The sequence below is a fragment of the Acyrthosiphon pisum genome, chromosome X, assembly GCF_005508785.2.
Source record: "Acyrthosiphon pisum isolate AL4f chromosome X, pea_aphid_22Mar2018_4r6ur, whole genome shotgun sequence".
NCBI classification, from domain to species: domain Eukaryota; kingdom Metazoa; phylum Arthropoda; class Insecta; order Hemiptera; family Aphididae; genus Acyrthosiphon; species Acyrthosiphon pisum.
Window position 1 is genome coordinate 20584401 of NC_042493.1, and position 8495 is coordinate 20592895.

General features: G+C 28.2%; 2 protein-coding genes across 2 annotated transcripts; both read left to right on the top strand.

The window, feature by feature from the left end:
• LOC107884003 lies at nt 1–1047 on the top strand. The gene is made up of 2 exons (XM_029485037.1): nt 1–698; nt 820–1047. The coding sequence occupies exons 1-2, from the start codon at nt 372–374 to the stop codon at nt 1045–1047; spliced, it is 555 nt and encodes a 184-aa protein (XP_029340897.1). The 5' UTR covers nt 1–371.
• An 813-nt stretch (nt 1048–1860) lies between these two features.
• LOC107884004 lies at nt 1861–3817 on the top strand. Its single transcript, XM_029485038.1, has 5 exons — nt 1861–2029; nt 2104–2340; nt 2822–2880; nt 2943–3011; nt 3085–3817. The coding sequence occupies exons 1-5, from the start codon at nt 1861–1863 to the stop codon at nt 3175–3177; spliced, it is 627 nt and encodes a 208-aa protein (XP_029340898.1). The 3' UTR covers nt 3178–3817.
• Nucleotides 3818–8495: the final 4678 nt, after the last annotated feature.

Below are 8495 nucleotides of genomic sequence, written 5' to 3' on the forward strand. Positions count from 1 at the left end.
AATACAAAATATTTTGATATTTAATTTATATGGTGTACCTATTTAAATAATTTTAATTATAAATATTGTATAGCTATTTTAAGTGTGAACAATATCAAACTGCCTTTTGTAAAGCATCAATAAAACAATTAAATAATGGACAAATAAAAGTGATCAAGGCAGATCACACACACAGACTTCCTCAGAATGATAAAAAAAAGGAATTTAGAGAGATTTTAAAGGGCAGAGCTATTAATGAAATTGGGCTATTGAAAAATATTTATGACGAAGAAGCTCGAAAGTAATTTATTCTTAATTCTTATTACCTAGTGTTTAGTTCAAATTAACACTTAAATTTATTTATTTATTTTAGTAATAGGGAAGCTTCTGCAATGTACCCTTGGTCAACAGCTGAAAAAATTATGCGATATGCCAGAAAAATTTCACTTCCTGAGTTACCCAACTCTTTAGAAGCTCTGGCTCTTCTATTTGATAACGGAGAACTTAATAGATTTGCATGCGCTCAGACAACGTTCTATAGAGGCTGTGTTCAAGACGATCAGGGACATTATAATATTATTTTTGGATGTCCTGAACTAATACAGTCTGTAGTGGAAGCCGAAGTAGATGAGTTACACGTTGATGGCACATTTAAAGTTGTGCCTACTGGAATAAATGCAAAACAGTTGTTGGTGCTACATTGCATGATTCAAAACTATGTAAGCTAAAACATTTTTTTCTTAATTTTAATTTATTTCATATAATATTATTTTATAGCTTAAAAAACCTTAATTACAAATCATAACTTATTATAAATTCAATATATATTTATGCTTATAGTCTATACCTGTGTGTTATGTATTGATGCAATCAAAAAGAAGGCCATCATATGAATGTGTTATTAGATACATAAGACAAAATATGCTGCAAAACCTGAACATTACGAGGATTATAACAGACTATGAATCGGCTTTAAAAGATACTCTGTTGTCACATTTTCCGCAAGCAAGAGCAGTTGGATGTTGGTTTCACCACAATCAAGCAAGTCTGAAATATATATACTTATGAGATTTTATATGTAACTCCTTGATATATTAAATATTTATATATTTTTTTTTTCAAGAGTTTTTTCAAGATTAAATTAAAGGATGTGTCTGTGGTTTCATATAATATTTATTAAGGTTAAATTAGGATAGTATGTATAATTAATGTACTAATATAAGATAATATTTATTATTAAGCATACACAATTTTATTTTGAATATTTTGATATTTAAAACAAAATTTATAATTTCCCACAACATTATATAAGTAGGTAGTACCTATTAAAAATATAATTTGTATAGATAGGAGGTACCATCATGTATAAATTAAACAATGTATAAACTATAAATACAAATTATATAAAATAGGTACCTACATATTATAGTTACAGTTTATGTACATATATTTCATTTATTTATACTATTTTTAACAAAGTTAATTGTATTTTGTATTATAATTTGATTAATAAATAGGCAGTTTGGCGAAAAATGAAGAAGTTGGGGTATTTAAATTTAGTGAATACCAATGAATGGGCACTTAAATGCTTAAGATTGCTATTAAGCCTTCCACTCTTACCAGCTAACGACATCGAAAATGGGTTAAATTGGATTATTCAGTTGGCAAGAAGAAAAAATATAAATTTTGACAGACTCTTTGATTATTATAGAAGGTAACTAACCATAATATAAGTGATATAATATTTTACATAAACTTCCTTTTATCATTATGAAATTCCATTAATTATAGAAGTTATAATTTATTATAATAATTTACATTAAAATAATATAATCTGGTAATTTTTAACTAACTATTTTAAACATTATTTTATATTTATCAATGTATTCAATCTTACCTAATTGTCATAGATTTTGGATTCTACGTGTTGGAGTACTCACATTATCTGTGAATGGATGTCCAAGAAGGACAAACAATAATGTTGAGTCCTTCCACAAATCATTACAATTGAAATTTTCTGTCTCTCACCCTAACCTATGGGTATTTTTGGGTCAGTATTTATTATCGTTTTATTGATACTTTTAAATTATTAATTAACTAAATTAGAAAATATTTTTTTTTCAGAACAACTTAGCCATTTAAGTGAAAATTACCACATTGTAGTAGATCAGCTCTCGAATGGATTACAACCAACCAAAAAACTTAGTGTTAAATTCTTGGCGAATAGTGCCAGAATACGTAGAGCCACAGAGGAATATGATTCACATCTAATTACATTGAGGCAGTTTTTAGAACGGTGTTCATATTCGATGGCAGCATATGAAATGCGCCAAAGACATTGGGCATTAGGCGTTCAAAATGGTATGAATAAAAACTCACACCTTACCTATATAATAATATATAAAACAAAAAGTCAATAATCGCGGTACATTTTTTTGTATATAGATATCTATTGCTTAAAAATATACCTACCATATTTCAAATTATATTATAAAAGTAATATGTAATCAATTTATATAAACATAATATTCAATTTTTGTGATGTGAAACGAAATTAATATAATATGAGCCACTCTATAGCAGCATTTAGGGATTGTAAAAAGAAGCTAACAACTACCACACAAATCTATTGATACAACTTGTATTGAAATCTGTCAAGTAGTTTCTAAGATTAGCATTTGAAATTTGAAATTGTTACAGTCATGGGTTTTTGTTCGTTAACATAAAAAATGACTACATTCATTATCGGTGGGGGGCACGTATAGTCTTATAGATATTTACATTTCAATAATAAAATTAAATGTGTTTGAATCAATATGATGTATATTTACTTATATTTTAGTAAGAGAGATTGATCAAGTTGAAAATAATGAAGAAGTCAATGAAGATGATGCTGTAGAGGTAATTATAATAATATTATTAATTAATAAATAATAATAATTGATAAAATGTTTGATCTACAGCAAGAAAATATTGTAGCAAGAGAAGTTGATGAAATTGGGGAAATAGAGAATGAAAATGATGCTGTAGAAGTAATATTATAATAATTAAATAAATAATAAATAATAGGTACCTTATTGTAATATTGATAAATATTTTAAATAGATGGAAAATATGGATAATCAAAGACCAGTCAGAGACCGCCAAGTACAATTATATGAAGTGCCAGAAATACTAAGTAGTTACTTATATTTTTAATTATTAATATTTAGGTTTTCATTATCGTAACCATATATTACAGTGTAATAATTACAATATATTACAGGCTAATATTACAGTGGCGGATCTAGGGAAAGGGGGAAGAAAAGGGGGCATTTTCCCAACAATCGCCGTAGTTTAAAGTTTCCCTATGTTTTACACTATGTTTAGCCAATTTTGTAGCCTCTTTGTACTTTTCCCCTCTCACCCAAATAATTAAGCACTGGATCCGCCACTGCCATATTATAAACTATTAAGTATATCTAAATTATAAGCAAAGTACCTAAAAATATATAGGAACTTAATATTTTTGAATTGGTAGGTAACATGTCCTAACATGTCAATAATATTTGTTGATATTTCTTTAAAGCAGTTACACTGGTTTTACTGGAAATTAATAAATTATGTAAATTAAATTAGGAAATTTATTTATTTATATGAAGATACAGACGAGAGTCCTATTTCATAATTTTACAATGTGGGCAGAATATACAAACAATATTTAATTTTTAATAGTTGCAAATGTACAACGAAGAAATACGCTGTTTGATATTGAAGATGATGAGCCATTATTTGCTCCTAATGGCAAGTATATTAGTTTTGTTAATCTCATGTAAAAATATAATATGAATGTAATACATTAATACACTCACTTTTTTTTTAATAGATGATGAAGATAATAATATTATAGCTCCTGTACCTCCTCTTCTACCAAATAATCAAAACATGGTTAGAGATTCAACTTATTGTGTTGTGTGCTCATCGACAGAATCAACACACGCTTGTATACCTTGTGGGCACAAAGTATTGTGTGTAAATTGTACCACTGATGAAATAACCAAGTGCCCTATTTGTCAACTAGATACGCTGATGATAATTAGAATTCATCAATAACCAATCCAGCAATTAAATAAATAACAGTTAAAACCAAACGATAATAAATGTTATTAAATGTTACTAAAAATAAAAAATATAATAAATACTCACAAATCAGACTTAACTAAATAAATAGTTGTTTTTAAAGTAATTGTATAAAAAATAATTATTGTTTTATGTATATATAAAGTATACAAGTATTGAGTAATTATTTAATATACATTTATTTTCAATAAATTACTCTATGATTTGTTTACGAAGACTCACATGAAGACATATTATAAAAATATAGAATACAGAAATATAGAAATAGTAGATTGACTATTAATCTAATTAATAATGGATTTGGCATAGGGATTTGGTGATATAATATTATTAATTATTGATAATTGATATTATTTTTTTTTTTTATAGTAGATAGTACGATTTAATGCACGCCGCACGGACCATGGCTATAATAGATACTATATTATTTTTATGTCCGTGCTTTAATGATTGCAGATGCAAGTCTCAAGAACACGGTTTAAAACTTACTTCTACCGTGGTATACCGTCCGCCAAGCAAAACGGTTAATCGGTTCCTAGCGCGTCCACTCGCGTACCTTCGGCACTTCGGCGGCCCGTTATCTCACTTTTTTTTATCAGTTCTCAAATTTTTCGATATCATTATTCATTAATCATGGTGTATTTACAATAAAACTTTTTTTAGATTCTGAGCTGAGTGTTGTTTCTTCTTGAATAACAACTTTAAATCTTAGGTATATTTAATTTTCATACGTTTTGATTGATTAATACAATTATATATAAATCAACATACCTAAACTGGCTAAACTAACCCAACCTTTATATGCATGTAAATTATGTACGATTAACCTAATACATAGGCATTAGACGGACATTGTCTGAAATGTTTGTGGGGACTAATGGCAAATATTATGCTTACAATAATTATTGAAAGGTGAGCCATGTGTATTCGGCCCCTTTTATACATGTGCAAAAACCATTTAATTTCAGATTTAACTGAACAGTGAGTTCGTTCTTAAGTCTAAACTACAAAAGAACTTGAAATTAAAAAACTAAACAAATCACCATGCTGTATGACATTTATCTTTTATAATATACATTGAAATATGAATATGAAATACAAAAAATATTTGCTTCTGATTATGTAGTTTATGCATTCCTTAAGCCGTTTATCCGATAGTGATTAAATTTGGTACAGAGAATAGAGAAAGATTAGATCTCGGGAAAGAAGATAGGCTACATTTTGTCTCGAAAACAGGTAAATAAGAGGTCCAACCCAGGGGTGTTCTCAAACAGGGATTTTGAAATTATTATTATTTTTGTTGATAATATATGGTTGCTATTTGTTTTAATAATAGTTTTTATTATTAATAATGTGATAAGCCTATACTAAATTACAGAATGTACCCATCGAGTTTGAACCATGGTAAGGTTAAACAGTGGGCCAATTTTTTTGCATTTTTTGTTACTTAAGATTTAAACTATACACTTACCTACGTATGCACCACGCGAGGTCCTGATAATATACTGCTCGCATACCTAATCACAAAAACTCAGCAATAGCAACGCTTAATTGCCTTGTCCAGCTAGTAATTTATAAACATATAGGTAATATACTAATATATAGGATGATACATGAAATACTTACATCAAATTTTTTTAGTTATCTTCTAATTTTAGAATACACGTTTAATAAAATTTTAAAACTAATACTCCACGTTCATACCTATTATAACCTCCATAAAAAATAATATTTATTGATGACATAATATGTTGCCATATTACATGTTATGGAGGTAAATACAAAGTATTATATTTTTGGATTTTTAAATTATATAACTGATAACTACTGTAACACAACAACAAATAGACATATTTGATTGCGGTTTTTGGTAACCTATTCGTTAACTTGTCTGTGCTAATTGGTATATGTGCAAATTGTTAAGTTACTTGATCTCACACTGTAATGTTAAATCGTCTAAATTATTAAAAAACGAGGGGTGACTTCGGACAACACATTAGTTATGCCCAGATCATAATATGTCAATAATGTAAGAGGTCGTTCGTATAAGAGTTATAATCCTAATGATATTAAAAATGCAGTTGATGCTGTTAGATATAAAAAATGATAATACGACCAGTAAAAACAGAAAAGTAAAAAATAAATTTTAAGTTGACATTTTTATAGAGAAGTAAAGAATTATTTTTTTAAAATACCCATTAAATAAATTATGTTGTATTTACGATAAAATGTTTGAGGTTTTTTTATTTCAATTTATTAAATTTTTTTCAAAAGTATCTACATTGTCCGAAGTCAACCTTTGTAATTTTAACATCGGTTTTTAATGAAATTCAAAAGGTGTCCGAAGTCACCCCATTTTTAGGGGGGACTTCGGACAGTTTTTTACTTTTAAAAAAAGTGTGAACAGTAATGACTTTTATGATTATTCTTCTGCTGTATGATTTCAACATACCTAAAGAACATTGTATATTTTTTTCATAATTTTAGAAACAATATATTGAGGTTAATTTTTGAAAAAACGTTCAAATCTGTCCGGAGTCACCCCATTTTACGGAAGTGTTAAAAAAATTCCTGTACGCGATCTAAATACAACAGAAAATACAAATCAATTTCTAAATAATAAAACGAACTATCGACGTATGTAAACATAACTCTGAAGTATTGATGAGTATCACTTATCAGAATTTTAATTATAATTTAAATTCCAATTTTCATAATTCATATAACCATATTTCATAATATAAACTATCAAAAAATATAAGCCTTAGATATGACATCAAAAGTACATGCAGGCTATAGGCCATGGGGTACGTTTATGTAAATATGTAATATACTATATAATATATAAAGGAATATGCATGTATGCATACAATGTGTTAATTGAACCTGTAATTTTACTATGGGCCTCCTATATAGTGTATAATATACCTACGCCACTGCATCTCACATTCACGATAACCGATGACTCATCCTAAACATTATGATCCCCCAACTTTGATAAACTAATTAATACAATTATCTCAATGATCATAATTATATAAGCGACATATCATATTGTTATTTTCCAAAAAATAACAAATGTTCGCTACCTACCCATGACGGTAAAATTGACCAAATTATATCAGGTGCGATATTACGTTGAGGGAAATTGGTACATTTCATTTGAGGTAACTGGTAAATTTTTTTAAACCTGGAATCATACTTTGATTCAGGGGCCCTGCAAGGTTTAAGCTTTTATAGTTTAAACGCTAAACTTTTGGAATATAATTTTTTGGATTTCCATGGTTTTAGATTTCTGCCTATTTATTTTCATTGTTATTATATTTCATGTACAATATTTTCCATGACTTTAGGTTTCCAATTATTTATTTTCCTATAAATTATTTTCTAACAAATCTGTTTTCCATATAATTATTTTTATATTTTTTGGATTTCCGAGGTTTTAGTTTTCTGATTATTTATTTTCATAATTATTATATTTTGTGTAGAATATTTTCCATGCCTTTAGGTATCCAATTATCTATTTTCTCATAAATTATTTTCTAACAAATTTGTTTTCCACATAATTATTTTTTTATTTTCCAAAAAATTATTTTCCTAAACATTAGCATTCCCTAATTTTATTTTCTATATGTTTAGAGTTCTAATCAATTAGTTTCCAAACATTTAGCACCTCCCACCTAATCTACGTATGGGGGACCTACGCCTAAACTACTACGCCACGATTCGTGTTGCTGCTTACGGTCAAAACTTTATTACTTAAGCTGTGACGCTGTGTATCAACGGAGTGACCTAAACCAATATATTCGATATATATCGATGTAATCGTATATAATTTGACGCAACTACACACTGTTTAATCTTTAATTGTAATTTATTCAATGATCTGACCGTTATTATTATGATTACATTATTATAATGTATGTTTGAATATTACATTTATTTAAATCAAACAGCAAAATTGTGTTTACGTTAAGCAATATACCAACGTTATTAAGGACCAAACAATAATGCAATATTTATTGAATCAAAAACAAAGACGAACGCGAATTTTAAAGTGTACACACCGAATTTGCGTACAAACCGCATATCCACGGGTTTCAAAAGAAATAAAATTAACAAATAGAGCAGAAACAGCAGTTAAAAAAACGAAACGAATCGAGAAAAACGGAAAAAGCAATAATAACGACCGACGCTGCTACGATTGCGATGGCTATGGACCGATATCGCGTACAAACCGCACATCGGTGGCTTTTAAAACAAGCAAACTATATGTGAATAGAGGAGTGACGGGGGTGATAAAATGTCGAAAAAGTGAAAAACTGCGTAAAAAGCGTATATTTTTCGAAAACGTTTAGTTTTGAAACATTTGAAAACCAACCGCCCGCCGCCGCGGC

Bases quoted from the DNA above. Each gene is read 5' to 3' on its own strand.
- LOC107884003 (XM_029485037.1), top strand. From the start codon at position 372: ATGTACCCTTGGTCAACAGCTGAAAAAATTATGCGATATGCCAGAAAA. The intron at 699-819 runs GTAAGCTAAAAC...TTATGCTTATAG, and splicing joins ATTGCATGATTCAAAACTAT to TCTATACCTGTGTGTTATGT.
- LOC107884004 (XM_029485038.1), top strand. From the start codon at position 1,861: ATGTATTCAATCTTACCTAATTGTCATAGATTTTGGATTCTACGTGTT. The intron at 2,030-2,103 runs GTCAGTATTTAT...TTTTTTTTTCAG, and splicing joins TAACCTATGGGTATTTTTGG to AACAACTTAGCCATTTAAGT. The intron at 3,012-3,084 runs GTAATATTATAA...TATTTTAAATAG, and splicing joins ATGAAAATGATGCTGTAGAA to ATGGAAAATATGGATAATCA.